Below are 19,319 nucleotides of genomic sequence, written 5' to 3' on the forward strand. Positions count from 1 at the left end.
GGGGGTTCATCTGACAAGCCTTTGCTTGCTTTAAGGGTTACTTGTTTTTGTCTTGCTTTTTAGTAGTTGCTGGTGTATTGCTGCAACACTAGGAGGGCTAGCACTACATCAGATTAAATGGCTGTTGCACCTTATTTATCCAGTGCCTGCAGCCTTCTCCTACTGAAAGTTCAGCCTCCACTCCTGAATTACTCCAAACAGTTCTCTATGAAGTTCTTCTTTACCCCAGCCAGAATTTTCTTCTTGTAGCTTTTCACACCCTCTCTTCTAATGTATAGTCTGTGTCTATGGAGTACCAAAGAAGCAGATGCATTTGGGTTGAGTGCTTCACATACTTCCTATTCAAAAGTCTCAGTTATATATGTGCACACTTGGAATTTAAAACCCATTGAACTCTGGGACTGAGAGTTTCTTCTGAGCCTTTAAGGGGCACATGCTGCAGGGAGCAGTCATTTTTTAGTGAACCATTTGTTCCCCTTGTGATCTTAAATTGCTGACTGTGTCAGGATAGGTTTTGTAGGATCCTAAACTATCCTTTAAATAGTTCCAAAATTCTTCTGAATGTTATTTTACTTGTGCTTTGATGCTATGGCCCTGCAGTTTTTGCCTTCATTTATATTCATGAGAATCAATATTTTGGCAGATTTTGTAATTCTGCATTCCTTAATACCACTAGCGTGATTTTTATGAATAATAATAATAGAGAAGCCTATTTTAGCAAATTGCTCTGTCCCTGAAGCACAGCAGGGTGAATCCAATTTGGCCGTTTTGCAAGCAGAGCTTCAAAATGAAGAAACATTGTTTTAATATAACCCATAATGCATCTTGTTTTTATCTCTGCCTTGCAGATATTGATACCAGACGCAGAGCAGCCTGTGATCTTGTAAGAGGGTTGTGCAAGTTTTTTGAAGGACCTGTTACTGGGATCTTTTCTGGTTACGTTAACTCTATGCTGCAAGAGTATGCAAAGAATCCATCTGTCAACTGGAAGCATAAAGATGCTGCTATTTACCTTGTAACGTCTTTGGCATCGAAAGCTCAGACACAAAAGGTACTTGTATGCATTTGACTGTAAACACAGGGTACTATAAGTTGAATACCCATCCAGACCCGTTTCCTTGGTGAGAAGAACCATTATTTAATAGTACGCACTCCGTGGAAGAGCATTCTTCACAGTAATGACATGTTTATGACCCACAGACTTTCAGTTATATAACATTGACTTTGGAATAGTTTATATAGAGTACATCAACCCATGAGCAAAATTTGGTATTTGCCCCGGGAACAACCTCTGCAGTCACTGCTTCCAATTTTGTTGCATTCCCACGCATGCCTTCTTGGAAGTATGCTAATATAAGTATTCAAGGATTGGATTGCTATGGTTTAACAATCTTTTCTAAGCTTGGCAAAATGTTGGGGTGGGGACTTCAGCACTTGATGTAAATAAAAGAGGTGGGACATATGGAAAATAAAGTTTCTGAACAGGGGCCCAGCTTTATAATTTTTTGTGTTTTGGGGATGGCCATGTGCTGCTTTGTTCGAATGGGACATTTCCATTTTACCAGCAATTGAAATTAGAAGTACTGATTACATTACTTCACAGATTTAGAGCACCTCTACAATAAAAACCTAAATAGTATGGGTTTGACATAACAATCATGAGCATATTGAGAATTAGCTTTTTTCAGCACTATTATTATGTTTGCAATATAGGCTGTTTCTATCAAAGTTGTGTTTTTTAGATTTAGAAGACATGGCATAAAATGTATTGTGGTTAACTTGCCTTTCACTTGTACCTTTCATAACTATATTAGATATCTGAAATAGACTAACCTATTATCCTATAAGTAGAATATAAGAGTATTCATTCCTTCTCCCATTCACAATCCAATGCTTGAAGTCAAAGTATATACAATGAATACTTAGAGAAATTGCCAAATATCATTCACATGCGAACTTCATTAGTGTGTAAATGGGAGCTGCTATAAACCAGTCCAGCAATTAATATTGTTTATGATTATTTTATCACACTTTTTTCATCCTAGCATGGAATAACACAAGCCAATGAACTTGTAAACCTGACAGAATTCTTTGTGAATCACATTCTACCAGACCTGAAGTCTCCTAATGGTATGCTTAGAATTCTATATTAAACATCTGTAACACCAATAAATGTAAACGAACATGGGAATAATTTTGGATCTGTGTTGTTGTGTCATGCAGGGAAGACATGGGCATAGATAACTAACATAGTCATAAGATCTCTTTAATTTCTTATCGTGTTTTAGTGGATTGCCTTGTATATTGTATTTTTGTAGATGCACACCTGGTATAGGTGGGCAAACTATCACAAGATCCTGGAAAACCTCTGCCACTCAGAGTGGCCTGGGGTGCAGTGCCCTTATCAGCTGAAGATTATCAAAGCAACCTTCCAGGGGCCGCATGAAAGTGGTGGGCAGGGCCAAACACAAAAGTGGGCAGAGCAATGAATGCAGATTTTGCCTTTCTACAATAAACTAGTTTGTATGCATGCTCTCACACTCCTCTCTGTGCAGGCAATCAAGAGCCATTATCGGAGTTCATGGGCACATTTCAGCCACGGGGAGAGGGAGAAGCTGGGGAGGGAGTGTGGCTTGTGTACAGTGCCAGGACCTTATGTTCCCCACTGTTTGAGTTGACAACATTTGTCAAGGTGGACCAGTGTTCTGACATAGTAGAAGACAGCTTCCTGTCTTCTTAATGTGGGTCCAGAAATTGAGGGTGGCTGGAGTTATTTTTTGGAAGTTGGGTGGGGTAATGGGTGTGGGGACAGAACAAAGGAAAGCCAAGTGAAGAGCATTTTGTGTGTGTGTGTCATTCTGCAATCTTGTCTCTCCTTAAGCTTGAGACTGTCAGTGGGAATCTTTATTCTGTTGATAAATTGTGGAAATATGCTGTGAAATTTGAGGGACTTTGAACTTCTATTATATATCTAATGTTGTCTATATGGTAACCGCTTAAATAACTAGTATTAACTTTTTGGCAGTGAATGAGTTTCCCGTGCTTAAGGCTGATGGTATCAAGTACATCATGATTTTCAGGAACCAAGTAAGTTGTATCATCATTCAGAGTTCTTAACATCCAGCTGAAGTTGTTTGATAGACTATTTTTTTGTGGGCAAAATACTGTAAATGGTGTACCTAGAACTGTACTAATTGTTTCACAATGTGGTATCAGTACTTCTGGAAAATAACATAAATTATTTTAGGGTACCCGACCCCCCATTTTTAAACCTCCAATTCTGAAAAAGTTACAGTATACAGATGAAAAAACCCTTTCCCTGGAATCCTTTGAACAGATCATAATTGATTTGGGGAAGATTCTCTAATTTCATACTTTATGTTTCTTAGAACAGGTACAGAAAGTGCTCCTGTTTTCGTGTGTGTGATTTCTTTTAAAATCTTCAGCTATGCAGTCTTCTAATATGCAAAACATTCCAAAGGTCCATGGGACAGCATCCTGGGGACCATAGGATTTCATGAGCCTCAGTGTCTGTGGCCTCCTGGAAACCTCTTTGTTGTGGCTGCAGCAGCCTCCAAGACTGTCCCTCCTCTACTATCAGTGATTTGGCAGTAAGGAGGAAAAAAAGGGACATGTTGGGGGCATATCAAGAGAGGCTTGGGGTCCATAGGCTCCAAAGATTTCTTCCTTCCCCAACAAGGGAGGGGGAAATTGCTGGCTCTAGTGCTGCTGTGCTTGTTTTTCCTCCCCCACACCCAACACACACAGTGTCTGCAGTTGCTGCTGGTAGTTCTTCCCCCACAGAGTCCCCCACCCACATTGAATTGCTGTGGCTAGGCACTCTTACTTGACCCATGACCTTGGTTTAATAGAATATGCAAGTAATTTTTAAAAAGCTTAATACAGGTATGGCTGCACAATGTATGTACACCTCATGTAGGAAAGTTACAGTGGTCTGCTTATATAACAGTTGCAATGACCAAAAGATTGTGATAACAGATGGAATGTTTCAGTCCATTGTTTCTGACCTGATTCTGCCAAAACTGCTTGGTACTTGCTTCTAAAGCATTTTTACCCATGTGTCTATTTTGTAGGTACCCAAAGAACAACTATTGGTGTCTATTCCTCTCCTAATCAATCATCTTCAAGCAGAAAGCATTGTAGTTCATACTTACGCAGCCCATGCTCTTGAAAGGTTATTTACAATGAAAGGAGCTAACAACACTACACTGTAAGTTTATGTTACACTCATCTATTCATTGATTTCTTGCTGCTCTGGCTATATCCCTCGCTGTATATGGAGAATCCTAAACTGATGAAACCACACACGTGTATTTATTATGCTAGTTCTTGCATTTTCTAAAACCAGAGTTTTTAGCTGATTTCCAAGTTGACTGCGCTCCAGAGTCACTTGAAAATGAGTTGGCCTTCTCCATCTCTCTGTCCCTTGCACTGTCATACTGTAGGATTTCATACGTTCTGGCATTCCCTCTGGTGTCCATTCAGGATTGGTAAGACTCTCCAAAGTAGAGGATCTTGATGAGTCATTGGAAAAACATTGGCGATAATCAAACACTCTTTTCCTCTACAGGATTACAGCTGCAGAGATGGCACCGTATACGGAAATGCTACTAACAAACCTTTTCAAAGCACTGACACTTCCAGGGTCATCAGAAAACGAGTATATTATGAAAGGTAAGAGGCTACATTTATTAGTCCAAAGAGTTACCCTCAAATTTAAACCACTTTTCCTATCTTAGAGGCTCTCCCATTAGTATTTTTGAATGTGGTGCATCCTACATATTATCCTTATCTTGGATGCATCCTACAAGATCTACTATTTTTATGCAAGAAAAAAAAATGTAATGTTAAGCTTAATGTTGCTGTCGTTTCTGCATTCAGTAATATAAATCTCTGAATTTCCAGCTATCATGAGAAGCTTTTCCCTACTTCAGGAAGCCATAATTCCCTACATCCCTTCTCTCATCACTCAACTCACACAGAAACTGCTTGCTGTCAGTAAGGTAAAAAAGAAGATACGATTGCTTTCTTTTGTTCCCCTTTTCTCAACCTGATTTAGAGGTTCATTTTTTGTCACTTGTGTTGACATAATTCCTCGCCAATTAAAAATAAATAAAAATAAATTATAGAGCGTATTTTTCGCTCTATAAGATGCACCAGACCATAAGACACACCTAGTTTTTGGAGGAGGAAAACAAGAAAAAAATTATTCTGAATCCCAGAAGCCAGAACAGCAAGAGGGATCTGGCTTCTGGGATAGCTGCAAAAAGCCTCTTCAGGGCAGCGGGATGAAGGCTCCCCCTGCCCTCAAGAGGCTTCACGCAGCGAAGCCAGAAGCCAGGACAGCAAGAGGGATTGCTGTGCAGCCCTTCTCCCACCTCGGGGAAAAGCCCCCAAGAGCCGCACACATGCTCCACATGGCTCTTTAAAGGGAGCGCTGAGCAGAGCCTGCATTCGCTCCATAAGACGCACACACTTTCCCTTTACTTTTTAGGAGGGGGAAAGTGCGTCTTATAGAGTGAAAAATACGGTAAAGCTTGCTTGAATCCTTGTTAGGGAACAAAATTATGTATGGTGGTGGGGAGGAGGTACTCACCATGATCCCAAGATCCACTGGGCACACAGTGGATCTGCGCACACAATACTGCTCTGGGCTCATGTTTATGGACAAGAGCTATTGAATACAATTTTATTTTAACCTTAGGTTTTCTCTTTCTTATATCACTATATCCGCTTTTTAAAAGAATTCTATTGAATTTTTGTAGAAGCACATCAGGAGATTCCACTGAATACTACAGAAGAAATGTACATATAAAAGCATAGCCAAAAAAACCCAAGTGTGTAAAGAAAAGCATGTCTGCTGAATAAAATTAATTGTTAATAAACATCAAAATATTTTTTTCACTGTGTTTTCATGTAATTCCCATGCAAGTTAAATGAGACTCACATGGAAGCATTTAAGCTTGTCATGTGATTTTTCTTAATACATAGTTGTATGTCCACCTATAATTGTTGTAACTTTTAATCTATACGGTGAAAAGTAACTTGGTAGTCAGAAGCGTGTTGATATTCATCTAAGGCGGCCTTGGGAATTCAAGAGGAGATTCTAGCCAGATACAGGCTAAATATGGCCATTTTCGGATTTTGACCTGATTGGAGGTCGGAGGAGGCCCATGTCAGAGGTTAACTGTTTGCTTTCCTATGGTGTGACTAGAATTCTCATGTTTTAGGTAATGATAGTTGCGCTGAAAGCAACTTCCTGCTTTTTAGTTTAAGTAAGAATCTTAACAGTGACTTTGTGGTGTTCACGTCTTCTTTTTTTCCTTTTCCTTTTCCTTTTTAGAATCCAAGCAAGCCTCACTTCAATCATTACATGTTTGAATCAATTTGCTTGTCAATAAGGATAACTTGCAAAGCAAACCCCACTGCTATTGGAAGCTTTGAAGATGCTTTGTTTATGGTGTTCACAGAGATTCTGCAGAATGACGTGCAAGGTATAAATAAAACATCTGGCTTCTTTGAAATATGGTATAAGCAGTGTCTGCAGTTCAGGTAGCCATTATTTATTTATCTAATGGAAAATATACCTATGTACACCTTTTTATATTTGGCAGATAAACACATGATCACCCATATCTTTATGTAATAAAGTAAGCCAAAAGAAGAAAAATCTTAGTTTGCATGGCTATATTCATTTAGTTATGTTATTAGCCCACCCTTACTCCAATAACCTCAGGGTGCTATAAATTGTGTTTTCTCATTCTCTGAGGAGGTAGGTTAGGCTGAGAGTTCACAACCAGCTCAAAATCACAAAATGCTCCTTTGGATTATACTGTGTAGGTATCAGTATTTACACACATGAATACACCCTCCTGTTACTTACAAACTGTCTTCCCCTTTCAACAGAATTCATTCCATATGTGTTTCAAGTGATGTCTCTGCTTCTGGAAATGCATAAAAATGACATCCCTTCGTCGTATATGGCCTTATTTCCACATCTGCTTCAGCCAGTCTTGTGGGAGAGGTCAGGAAACATCCCCCCTTTGGTGAGACTCCTTCAGGCCTACTTGGAGAAAGGTGCCAGCACGATAGCAAATGCCGCAGCTGACAAAATTGTATGTATACACTGATTGCATTGCTTGATTTCTAAAAGAGTGTGTTTGTGTGTGTGTGTTTGATAAAAAAAGAGGTTGGAGACCCTCTCCTGTGTTAGTAGATATCAGAAAGAATGAATTATCTTTTACTCACACTGGAAATCCAAGTTGTTAATTCAAGTTGGCTTGTGAAGTTACAAAACTTTATTAGACTCTAATGGTTATCACTAAGGGAAAAGTCTGCACCAGACTGCGATCCTAGAAGGCAGAATTCAAAGATGCTATACATATTGTTCATTGTAGAAAACAACACATTTTGAATGTATTATCTTGAGCAAGTTTCTTTTCATGTTGGAATGGATTCAGATTTGCCCCTTCACAAATGCTGCTTTCATTCAGAGAAGGAAATGAGATCCACCTGGGGCTCCCCTACAGCCCCCAGAGCCACTTCCATTCTGTTTGGGAGATTTACTGACTCTTCAGATTTTTGCAGACTGAAGAGTTTACTGGCTGGGGTTCCGTTTAGAATTCTCATAAAGATGCCAGCCCCCAAAAGCAGCCCTTCCAGTCTATTGGAGAGTGCTGGTTTGCTCATGTCCTCTTATGAGCTTCCCATAGGGATCTGGGTAGCCAATCTGGGAACAGAATGTGGGACTAGTTAGGTCTGATCCTGCAGGACTTAAATTCTTAATCTGCACTTGATGCTAGGCATTTGTCACTTACAGAGAATGAATGGCTATGTATTTCCCTGTTGTTTCCAAGCCATGCAATACTTTTCAGTAGTGCATTCAATCTGTCCTAGCACTGCTGAATACCCAGCTATGATCTGAAATTCCTGAATAATCTTAACTCAGTTTTTTACCCCATTGCTAGGGGTAAGTTTAACTAGGCAGAGTTAAATCAGTTCCCAGACTCATTGACTGTTCTGCTCTGGTAGTCAGTTACATCATAATTCCATTCTGGGTAGATTTTGTAGCTGCCAGATCATTTTACTGTTAATAATTTGCTGGCATCTGTCTGTCTCGGGAGACGACGGAGGAGTGTGCCTTTGGAGGTGAGGTCAAGCTGTTGGAAGGTTGCAGCGCCTGCTGTCACTGTGGAGGCCGATACAAAACTTTGTGTTTTCCTTAATTTACAGCCTGGACTATTGGGTGTGTTCCAGAAACTTATTGCCTCTAAACTTAATGACCATCAAGGATTCTACCTTCTCAACAGTATTATAGAACATATGCCCCCGTGAGTATGAACATACCAAATTCAAGTAATTTTGCTGCTATTAGTTTGCATTATTGTAGATCTCCCATCGCATGCACTCTAAATATGCCAAAAGAAAGTTAAGAAATAGTACACTCAAATGGCCTACTGGATTGATTAACTGGTTTCAACATATTTTTGTCTTTCTAGTGAATCCATTGATCAGTACAGGAAACAAATTTTCATCCTGTTATTCCAAAGACTTCAGAATTCCAAAACAACAAAATTTATCAAAAGTAAGCTTATTTGTTTTATGGCTGAATGATTTGGGGAAGAACTCTGCGCTGAGTGGCTTGGTATGCTTTGGATCACAACAATCATCACTTGTCTTTTGATTTGATTTCAAAGATGGCAATAAAGGGCATATTGGTCAGAGTAACAGGTTCTGGAAGCAAAGAGAGGAATATTCATTGAAACTTGAACTTGGTGCCTAACTAGTATAAGGGCTGGGTTGGTGGGGATTTGTGATGGAGTTGGTCCCTCTGCATAACAGCTTTGCCAGGTGGGTCCTAGAGACCCTGTGAAACCAGCAAAGAAGTTTTGTCGACAGATAGCAGGAAAGATACAGATGCTTATTCACTGTGATTTTATAGAAGAGAGACACACATTAATACTGTTATACGTGCTCTTTTACAGCTTCTGATTCATTCTTCTTCTTTTAATAGGTTTCTTAGTCTTTATCAACTTGTATTGTGTAAGATACGGAGCAATAGCACTTCAAGAAATATTTGACAGTATACAGCCAAAGTTAGTATCTTTTTAAAAAAAATAATATATTTCTATTTCTTACTATTACATTTCTATCCCGCCTTTCATCTCAGTTCTCCTGCTCCTCATTTTATTCTCACAACAACCCTGTGAAGTAGGTTAGGCTGGGAGGGGGTGATTGGCCCAAGGCCACCCAGTGAGCCTCATGGCCAAATGGGGATTTGAACCCTGGTATTCCAGGGGGTCTAATCTAGCTCTGCAGCCACTACACCACACTGACTGCACCAGGCTTTACTAGGGATAACTGATAGCTGCATTTTCCAGTATCATTCTCTTTCCCAGGAAGAAGGCATCGGAGCTGGAAGTGAATATGAAAATGTATTATTTGTTTGTTTATTTATTAAATTCATATCCCACCCTTCCTCCCAGCGAAGCCTAGGGCAGCAAAACCAATTGATCCCCTCACAAGTGGCTAGACTTCATAATTAAGTTGGTGCCATCTTGCAATAAGGGCCTGACAGTTATGTGCTTTAATTCAAGGTGGCAAACTGCAGAGGAAGAATCAGGAGCAATCGCCCTTTTGAAAAGTTGTTTATGCTGTGAACTGTCCTTAGATCTACGGGTATAGGGTGGTATACAAATTTAATTAATAATAATATAACTACTTTGACTGCAAAGGAAGATTCTTTGTTTGCACTTGCAGCTTTAATTCAAGATGGCAAAGGAAGGCTCAGGAGCAAACTCTTAAGTATGCCCTCATAATTTGGTACTTCTTGGAGTTGGCACCTTTTCTCTGTCACTGTTCAGTCAGAAATGTTGAGCCCTCTTAATGCTCTTCTCTCGTGGTATACTGATTAAGCCAGGAACTCGTAACACACCATTTCCTTGGTAATGCTCAGTGGTCTGCCTGATTTGTGTTCAGATTTCTGAGTCAATGGATCTCTAGCCTCTCTAAATATTTGTACTTGACCCAATAAATGCATTAGGTGGATGCTGCAAGATTAAATGGGTTTCTTTTGGCACTTAACAGGATGTTTGGAATGGTTTTAGAGAAAATCATAATACCAGAAATACAGAAAGTATCTGGGCAAGTAGAAAAGAAAATCTGTGCCGTTGGTATCACAAAAATACTCACAGAATGCCCTCCTATGATGGACACAGAATACACAAAGCTGTGGTAAGTGCTGTTACTTCTTTGATAAAGTTTATTATTGAAAGGTAGAACTTTCTAAGGATGAAGAAGAAATTCCACTCTTTAAAAAAAGATGTCTATCTTACCCAGGGAATATGCTAGTTTTTGCTTAAACAGTTGCAACAGAGATATTTGCCAAAGGAAGGAATCTCTCTGTTGGCCTCTCACTCCCTCCATTGCTTCCATTCCTATTTCAAAAAAGATTTGAAAATGTACTGGCCAAAATATGCTGTGCTGTTAGGAATAAGAGGGTAAGAGTTCCAACTTGGGGGTGAGAATTCAAGCTTGCTGTGTCTGAAAGAATTCAGGGGACCAGTTTAGGGGACAGTGCTTTCAGGATACAAATCTTGCACTATGTGTGTGTGTGAGGTCAGGGAGTATGTGCAATTTAGCACAGTTAAGAGTAATGAAGTTCCCTAATGATATGCAACCAGAATATGTTACCGCATTATGTGTTGTTAATATGGGCTTCTGGTCAGTATCGGTGGAGATGACCTCAGCAGTTAAGCCCTCTGCTTGTTCTGCATCCACCATTCACTTGTCCCCACCTAGCACTTGAGAAGCAATAGGTTTGGTTGTATATGTTGGGAAACTGCCAGGGAGATATTGTCCATCATGGCCCCAAGCCGGCTGCCGGACGTCCATCGATCTCCCGTAGCCAGGCAGATCCAGCAGTTAGCGACACGAAGCCTCAGAAATAGATTGCCACATTCCAGGCTTGTGCACACTGTTCTTTATCAGCAGAAAACACAGCCAGAAAGCTTGCACTGCAGAAGAGCATATTTTACAGACTTTATTTAGCGTTGAACAGAACAAAAGAAAACATGACCGTTCTGTGTCAGTGCCTCTGACCGACTGAAATCGAAAGGAAACAGCAAACATAAACATCCTGTAACAGGAAATACGCAGACTCTGTGACTCACAAGCCTGCTCTCTCTTAAGGTGGAACGGAAATATCCTAACATCCTCCCCCTTTCCGTGTAACCTGTAGTACCTGTGGTTCACCCAATTGCAACCTCTGTGTGTAAACCTTTAGTTGTTCTTTGTTAACAACCTTAGACAACAGATCAGCAGGAATTTCATTTCCTGCCATGTAGGACACCCGAATCAGTCCTTTCTGAATACACTCTCTTGCACGATGTAGCTTAATCTGCAAGTATTTGGTTCTCTGCTTGCAACTCTCTGAGTTCAGCAAAGCCAAACACGATCTATTGTCTTGATACACTTGTATAGGACATTTCACAGAAACCCCGATGTCCTTAAACAGTTGCATCAACCATTCACAATCCATGAGTGAAAATGACAGAGCATTGAGTTCTGCTTCACAGGAACTTAGGCTCACTGTTGTTTGCTTCTTGCACAACCAGTCAAACAGGCAGTGGTTGTACATGTAGCATACTCCAGAAGTGCTCGTACCATCCGTGGTGTCACTTCCAAAACTTGCATCTGCAAAGATTTCAAGACCTCCAGTCTTCTGACTGGTGAACCTCAGCCTGTAGTGCATAGTCCCTTTCAAATAGCGGGCTATGCGCTTCAGAGCTTTCCAATCCTGAATCGTAGGATTGTTGGCATGTCTGCTAAGCAGATTACAGCTTACAGCTATGTCAGGTCTTGAACATCTGGCAATGAAATTCAGCTTGCCTAGAATGCATCTGTACAGCGTTGTGTCAGAAAACGCTTCAGCAGTACTGTCTACCTGGTAACCTGTCACCATCGGTGTGTCTGCTGGGTTTGCATCAACCAAATTCAACCTGGTTAATACGTCAGCAATTTTCTGTGTTTGGTGTACCAGAAAATTACCTGCTTGGTCCTTCTCCACCTGCAGAGAAAGATAGTTGGATACCTCACCAAGATCCTTCATGTCAAAGTGCTCCTTCAGCTGAGCTAGGGTGCTTTGATAGAAAGCCTGATTCTTCCAAAACATCAGAAGATCATCAACAAAACATAAACAATACAGTTTGTTTTGCCCCTCCTCTTTGACAAACACACATGGATCAGCTTTGCCCTGGTGAAAACCTAGAGAAAGCAACGTTTCAGTGAGTTTTGTGTTCCAACACCTAGCACTCTGCTTGAGACCATATAAGGATTTCCGCAGTTTACAGACCATTCCCTTCTGTATCTGCATCCCGTCAGGTGGAAGCATAAACAGCTCCTCGTTCAAAATCCCGTACAAAAAAGCTGTATTAATGTCATGATGGGAAACATGCAGTTTCTCCTCCGCAGCGATCTTGAGCATCAGCCGAATGCTCTCATATTTGACTGTGGGTGAGTAGGTCTCGTGGTAATCCTGTCCTGGTACCTGTGAAAAACCTCTGGCAACCAATCTGGCTTTGTGTCTGACAACCTTGCCATTCTGGTCTGTCTTGGCCTTGAAGACCCATTTGCTGCCAACCAGTCTCATACCTGGGACTACCGGTACCAGCTCCCAAGTTTGGTTCCTGTTCAAGGAATCAACTTCAGCCTTCATGGCATTAAGCCAAGGCTCAGCATCTTTAGAGGTTAACTCCTGAACCTCTTTGAAGCTTGAAGGTTCCCACACCTTCTCTGAGCTACTAAGAACAGCAGTTGCAGTCTTAGCAAACTCATCAGCAAATCTCTTTGGAGGTCTGCCTTTGGTCGCCCTTTCAGACCTACGAACCAGACGCAAGTCTTCTGGACTCATCTCCTCTTTCTTAGGAGAAAAATGACCAATGGTGAACAGTGGTTCTTCCAGTTCATTGTCAGACGCATCAGATGGTCTGACTGAGGCCTTTGCACTCTTGTAGTCTGCTGTGTCATCACTCTCACTGACATCAGCAGCAGCGCCGCCCACTGAACTGGAATCCGAACTCTGATCATCATCATCATCATCATCATCCTCATCCTCAGTTTCCTCAGCTTTCTCAGCATGATCTGCTTTCTTCACATCACCTTCATCCTCCTCTGGGTAACTCTGGAAAATTCCCACATTTTCCCCCCACTTAGGATTGTACTCAACACTCCTTGTGAACTTTATGGATTTAGAGTCAGTCATCCATACCCTGTATGCACCTTTTTCGTACCCCATGAACAAACCATGTGCCCCACGCTTCCCAAGCTTGTTGGTTTGTGGGGTGCGTACCCACATGTCAGAACCAAAAATTCTCATGTGTTTGGTGTTGGGTTTCTTGCCAAACATCTTCTCATAGGGGGTACAACCAATGGGTGATGACAATCTGCGATTAACAGTATAAGCTACCGTTGACAGAGCTTCCCCCCAAAACTTATCAGGGAGGTTGGCATCATGCAACAAGGTTTTCATTCCTTGCAGCAACGTTTGATTTGCTCGCTCCGCAAGCCCATTCATCCATGGCGATCTAGGCGTTGACATGTCATGCTGGATTCCCTTCTCAGTCAGGAAAGCTTCAAACTGCTGAGAAGTGAATTCCCCGCCGCGATCGGTAAACAGACAGCCGATACGTTTACCGTGAGCATTCTCTAGCCAAGCACAGAATGCTTTGAACCTAGGAAACGCTTGCGATTTCTGCTCGAGCATAAACACATGAATGTACCTAGAAAAAGAATCAATTAGAACCATGAAGAACCTTGCTCTTCCCAAAGAGGGCGCAAGAGGACCAACCAGGTCTGCGTGAACTAGCTGGTAGGGTTTGGAAGCCTGCCTGCTAGACTCTTTGCCTTTTGGAGCAACCTTCACCTTGTTCTCTGCACAAGATACACATTTCATGTGATACTTACAAGGTTTGATGTTCAAACCTTCAACCAATCCAGGCATCTTGGCCAGCGCCTGCCAAGACATGTGACAAAATCTTCGATGTGCATCATGAATGCATCCTGCATGAAGAACCTTGTTAGTTTGTGCAACACAACAAGAATCAGCATTAGACACAACAGCATTGTCATCATAAGTTATACAGAATAAACCATCTATAAACTTTGCATGCAAAATGTCCTCTTTGCCTTTTCTGATGACACAGACGCTCCTCTTGAAGGATATCTCAAAGCCACGCCCAGTCAGCTGTGGGACGCTAAGCAAATTGTCCGCAGCTCCAGGAACATACAGAACATTACTGATGGTTGTATGCAAACTTGCAAGTTTCACAGTCCCTTCTCCTGCAATTTGCAACGTCCTTCCATCAGCCAGGTGGATCTCTCCTTCTTGAGGCGAGAAGGAGATAAACAGGTGCTTATCCTTTGAAAGATGGCGGCTCGCACCAGAGTCCACAATAAACCTGGCTTTAGCCTTTGGAGCAGTCTTTGCAGCAAGCAAAACCTTGTTTTCCACCGGCGTGGGCTTTTGCAGCTTGCCCCCCTGCTCCTGGCCATGAGACTTGCCTTTAGCCTTTGGTGAAGCAGTGCCAGCTAACAAAGCCTTGTTTTCCACTGGCGTGGGCTCTTCACCCCCCTTCTGCTTCGGGCCATCTGCAGGCATCTGTCTTTGTTTACCTCTGGCCTTCCGGCCTCTGCAAAGACGATGACCTTGGTTCCCATGAGAAACAGAGCTCTCAGCTGCCGTCTCCTTGGCTCCCCCTGGAGGCTGGAATGCTGCCTGGGATGACATCACAGTCTGCTCCCCCTGCAGCTTGCAACCGGTGCCCTCAGCATCCCTGCATTCACTCGCATTCTGGGAAACAGCCAGGACCTCCGATGCAGTCAAACTCTGGGCATTACAACTCTGAGCTGGGATGACTGGCTTGTGAGCTTTTATCAAAGCAGTCCACATCTTACGTGCCGTCACGTTGCCAGCAAGCGTAGCAATTTCCTCCAGAGAGACGGATAAGACTATTATGTCAATGGCCCTCGAATTCTGGGCCTCCCATTTCTCTGTCAGAGGATCTGGGGGGGCTTGAGACACAGTATGCCAGACTCCATACTGACGCAGCAAACTCTCACACCATTTTGCCCAGGTCTGATAATTGTGCCGATTTAACTTTGGGCACTCAGTGGCCTCTGAAGCTTCAAAAGCGTGGAAAAACTCCATTCCAGCTTTTACTTGAGCCGTGAGCCTTTATGCCTTCAAAGACTCCTTATCGTGGCAGCTCATTAATCACGATGCCTTTTGGCTCGGCTCCCAGGCCAATTAAGCCTTCCGGAGTTCATAGGCTCCGTCCGAGGTAAAACAGAAAAGCCTCCCTTTCTTTCGCTTTTCCCACGTACCTCTCAAACGCAGTCTGTTGCAGCTTTACTCTCCTGTAGGTGCTGTGAATCTGGGCCCGAAACCTTGTTGTTGGGAAACTGCCAGGGAGATATTGTCCATCATGGCCCCAAGCCGGCTGCCGGACGTCCATCGATCTCCCGTAGCCAGGCAGATCCAGCAGTTAGCGACACGAAGCCTCAGAAATAGATTGCCACATTCCAGGCTTGTGCACACTGTTCTTTATCAGCAGAAAACACAGCCAGAAAGCTTGCACCGCAGAAGAGCATATTTTACAGACTTTATTTAGCGTTGAACAGAACAAAAGAAAACATGACCGTTCTGTGTCAGTGCCTCTGACCGACTGAAATCGAAAGGAAACAGCAAACATAAACATCCTGTAACAGGAAATACGCAGACTCTGTGACTCACAAGCCTGCTCTCTCTTAAGGTGGAACGGAAATATCCTAACAGTATATTCCTCTTTTGAAAGTGGTTTTCCCATGCACCTCAGTCGGGGAGCAAAAGTATTAATAAGATAGACGTTCTCCCGTTCTAGATTAAGACAAATAACAATAATAATAAAATCCACATTGCCAAGTCAGGAGCAGGAGTTGACTAGAGCTTGAATGCTTGTGTGAGCAGAAGATGGGCTGGAGTGCAGCTGTCAATAAGAAGTGTTCCCGGCAGGAAACGTTCCAAATAAGTTGTTACTAGTTTTCCAATATTCCCCCAATAATAGCCAAATTATAACAATATCCATTAATTTGGCAGGAACAGTTCCAGGGGCATTTATACCAAGGCAGTGGTTATATTGTAGAGGAAATATGAATTATAAGGAAAACAAATAAATGTATGGAGCATAATGGAAACAAGAGCAAGTACATTGTTTTCCTTGGACACCGTCCAAAATAGAAGAACAGCCAGAATATGGACAGGCTTTTTCCAGTTTTTCTGAATGCTTGTGCCGTTCCATTGCCAGTTTCTGCTCTGGCTCTGATAACTGGATCCAGGTAGTCCTCTGCCTAAGGAATATTCTGCTGCTGAAAATTGGCTGTTTTCTACGGCGGTTTGAAATGGTTTGCTGTAACATATTGTTTTTGTGCTACGCCTTTAAGATTTTAATTTTTGTAAGTTGCTTAGATTCTTTTGCAGCGAGGAACGAATAAGTCCATTAAATAAAAGGTTTTCTCCGTAGGACACCCCTTCTTCAGGCCCTCATTGGTCTCTTTGAGTTGCCTGAAGATGATACTCTTCCTGACGAAGAACACTTCATTGATATAGAAGACACGCCAGGGTACCAAACTGCATTCTCCCAGCTTGCCTTTGCTGGGAAAAAAGAACATGATCCAGTGGGCCAAATTGTGAACAATCCTAAAATCCATCTTGCACAGTCTCTTCACAAGTTATCAACCGCGTGTCCAGGCAGGGTAAGATTGTGTGGCTGTAATCTAGTGTGTGCGGTGATATGAATGTGGGGAATTATTTGTCTCTCCCGAGTCTGTTCTCTTAGCGTAGAAAACGCAGTGTGTCAAAATCAGAAGATTCCTTTTTTGACTGCTGTCTTGAATGAACATGCTCATAATCGCACTCTGTTGAAATCAGTTGTGCTGATTTTGTAGATGTGTTGGGGACTGGGGTGCCAGTCTTCTGCAAGAGCGATTTCTAAAGCGTGCTTCACTTTCAGATTATTTGGTTCTGATATGGCTTAATTTGTCAAACTCTCGTCAGCAACTAGATGGTTACTTGGTTGTGGCATTGCTCCAAGCACCAACTCACCAGGTAGAAGGTGAAGAAATGTGTTCATAAATTTCCACCTAGCTTCATGCTGGTTAGACTAACTGGATAACCACATACATGATTCCATCTTTTCCCCTTTCCTTGCATCCAAAGTTAACCTCCCTCAGTCCTGGCAGCATTGTACTGCCCCTGCCCCCGTGGTTTGAGGGACTAGGGAGTTTTACAAGTGCCCTTGGTCCTTATTGACTAGAAGCAGATTCAGGCTGTGCTAGCTCTGCACAGTGTTTGCAACAACGGTACCAAAGTGTGTAGATGCAGGCAATAGCTTAAGTGCTGACTGCAAAATGAAGCTATAATATGAAAGTATATGCTGAGATGCACACAAGTCAATTAACGCTTTAGGATTTGGAGAAACTAAAATGTTAAAACATTACTGAATACCTGCATGCTGGTATGTTGTTGTTGTTTAGTCGTTTAGTCGTGTCCGACTCTTCGTGACCCTATGGACCAGAGCACGCCAGGCACTCCTGTCTTCCACTGCCTCCCGCAGTTTGGTCAAACTCATGCTGGTAGCTTCGAGAACACTGTCCAACCATCTCGTCCTCTGTCGTACCCTTCTCCTTGTGCCCTCCATCTTTCCCAACATCAGGGTCTTTTCCAGGGAGTCTTCTCATGAGGTGGCCAAAGCTTCACAATCTGTCCTTCCAGTGAGCACTCAGGGCTGATTTCCTTAAGAATGGATAGGTTTGTTCGTCTTGCAGCCCATGGGACTCTCAAGAGTCTCCTCCAGCACCATAATTCAAACGCTGGTATGTTAAAGTACTGTAATTTAGATGCATATTAATAGTGCCACTCTATCTTGTGTTTAAAGGTTCCCTCGATGCTGAGTACTAGCCTGAATGCAGAAGCTTTGAAATTTCTTCAAGGATACTTACAGGCTGCAAGTGTAACATTGCTCTGACCTCTTTATTTTGAATGGGAGAATTTCAAAGTTGCATCAAGGAACGCTGATATTGACTGTTCTAAACAAAGCTCGGACAAGGTGAAACGAGTTGCTACTTCGAAAAACACATCACTGAATTACTGCTTGATACAGAAGCTGAATGATACTTCGTTCATGTGATCATAGGTAAAGAAGCAAGTGACTTTCCCATTCCCAGTTTGCTTTCAAAGGGAATAGTAATAGGAGTTTATCATTTGGGATCGATTGAAGTTCCACATCTGCAGTGTTTGGGTACCATTTTAAAATGTATAGAGTACTGGATGCAAACTCACGTTGTCACTTATTTTTTCCAGTTCATTGTCATTTGTATTTCTTTTGTGTCTCAAAAAATTTATCTGAATTGTGAATAAATAAGCTCTTGTTTAAAGTATTTGTCTAGCAATATATATCTTACTATGGTAGAATAAATTGTAGTTGTCTGCAAAGAAACTGTCAGTTAGTCCCAGCAGTACCCAGCACTTCTTAATTTGCTTTTCCACCTGAGCTTTACCTTAACACTATTCATGACAAACATTAAAATTGTATTTGGAGAGGCACCTTCATAGCATTCTGACTCTTTAGTGTCTCAGTCATACTTGAACATCCCACCCATCTTTCAGGAAATGCATTGCTATGAAATATAGTGGAAAATAAATGTCTCAGATTTAATCCATGCAGGTGCTTCTTGTTAAGCAGTTGTGTTCAGCTGCATTTGGGACTTGCTGGTATTCTTCAATTTCATATTTTAAACACTGAAATGCTGAGTCTTAATATTGGTTAGTGAAAGGTAACAAATGATTCTGGAGGAACTGCATCTTGCTGAAATTTTGTCTAGGGTTGTGTAATCACTGCTGTTAATATGTGGTATGAGTACCTAGGAGGCTTAAGGTTACAGATATTCAGAAATAAAGAAAATAAAAAGAGGCAATTTATTATCTCTTACTCTTATCTCAGATGTTTAACAAGACTGAAAAGACCTTTACAAATTTAGTGCAATATAAATAGGAGTGATCTTCACAGTTGTATACAGCTTGAACTTCCTTTAAAATAGTTACTATGCAACTTGAATATTTTAACCACTAGGCCCAGAAAACAGTCTTGAAGGCACATGATGTAGTTCTACTGCTGAAGGTCTGGGCCTCAGTACTGCATGAGTGTGTGACTGCCTAAGAACCAAGTGCAAACCATTTTCAACCAAGTGCAATTGGTGGTTTTTGT

The 19,319-nt window shown here is 41.8% G+C and overlaps 1 protein-coding gene across 1 annotated transcript in view; it reads left to right on the forward strand.

Moving 5' to 3' along the window:
* The window catches only part of CSE1L (chromosome segregation 1 like), a 36,208-nt gene extending 17,716 nt beyond the window's left edge, over nucleotides 1–18,492 (forward strand). The window contains exons 12-25 of the mRNA XM_028735156.2: nucleotides 849–1,051; nucleotides 2,046–2,130; nucleotides 3,026–3,087; nucleotides 4,095–4,231; nucleotides 4,592–4,695; nucleotides 4,927–5,024; nucleotides 6,365–6,515; nucleotides 6,928–7,136; nucleotides 8,254–8,351; nucleotides 8,520–8,605; nucleotides 9,035–9,116; nucleotides 10,108–10,254; nucleotides 16,578–16,809; nucleotides 17,991–18,492. Coding sequence (XP_028590989.2) covers nucleotides 849–1,051; nucleotides 2,046–2,130; nucleotides 3,026–3,087; nucleotides 4,095–4,231; nucleotides 4,592–4,695; nucleotides 4,927–5,024; nucleotides 6,365–6,515; nucleotides 6,928–7,136; nucleotides 8,254–8,351; nucleotides 8,520–8,605; nucleotides 9,035–9,116; nucleotides 10,108–10,254; nucleotides 16,578–16,809; nucleotides 17,991–18,080 — 1,784 coding nt within the window. The 3' untranslated portion in view covers nucleotides 18,081–18,492. The remainder of the gene's footprint in view (nucleotides 1–848; nucleotides 1,052–2,045; nucleotides 2,131–3,025; nucleotides 3,088–4,094; nucleotides 4,232–4,591; nucleotides 4,696–4,926; nucleotides 5,025–6,364; nucleotides 6,516–6,927; nucleotides 7,137–8,253; nucleotides 8,352–8,519; nucleotides 8,606–9,034; nucleotides 9,117–10,107; nucleotides 10,255–16,577; nucleotides 16,810–17,990) is intronic.
* The last annotated feature ends 827 nt before the right edge of the window (nucleotides 18,493–19,319 follow it).

This window comes from Podarcis muralis, chromosome 5, assembly GCF_964188315.1.
Source record: "Podarcis muralis chromosome 5, rPodMur119.hap1.1, whole genome shotgun sequence".
Classification (NCBI taxonomy): domain Eukaryota; kingdom Metazoa; phylum Chordata; class Lepidosauria; order Squamata; family Lacertidae; genus Podarcis; species Podarcis muralis.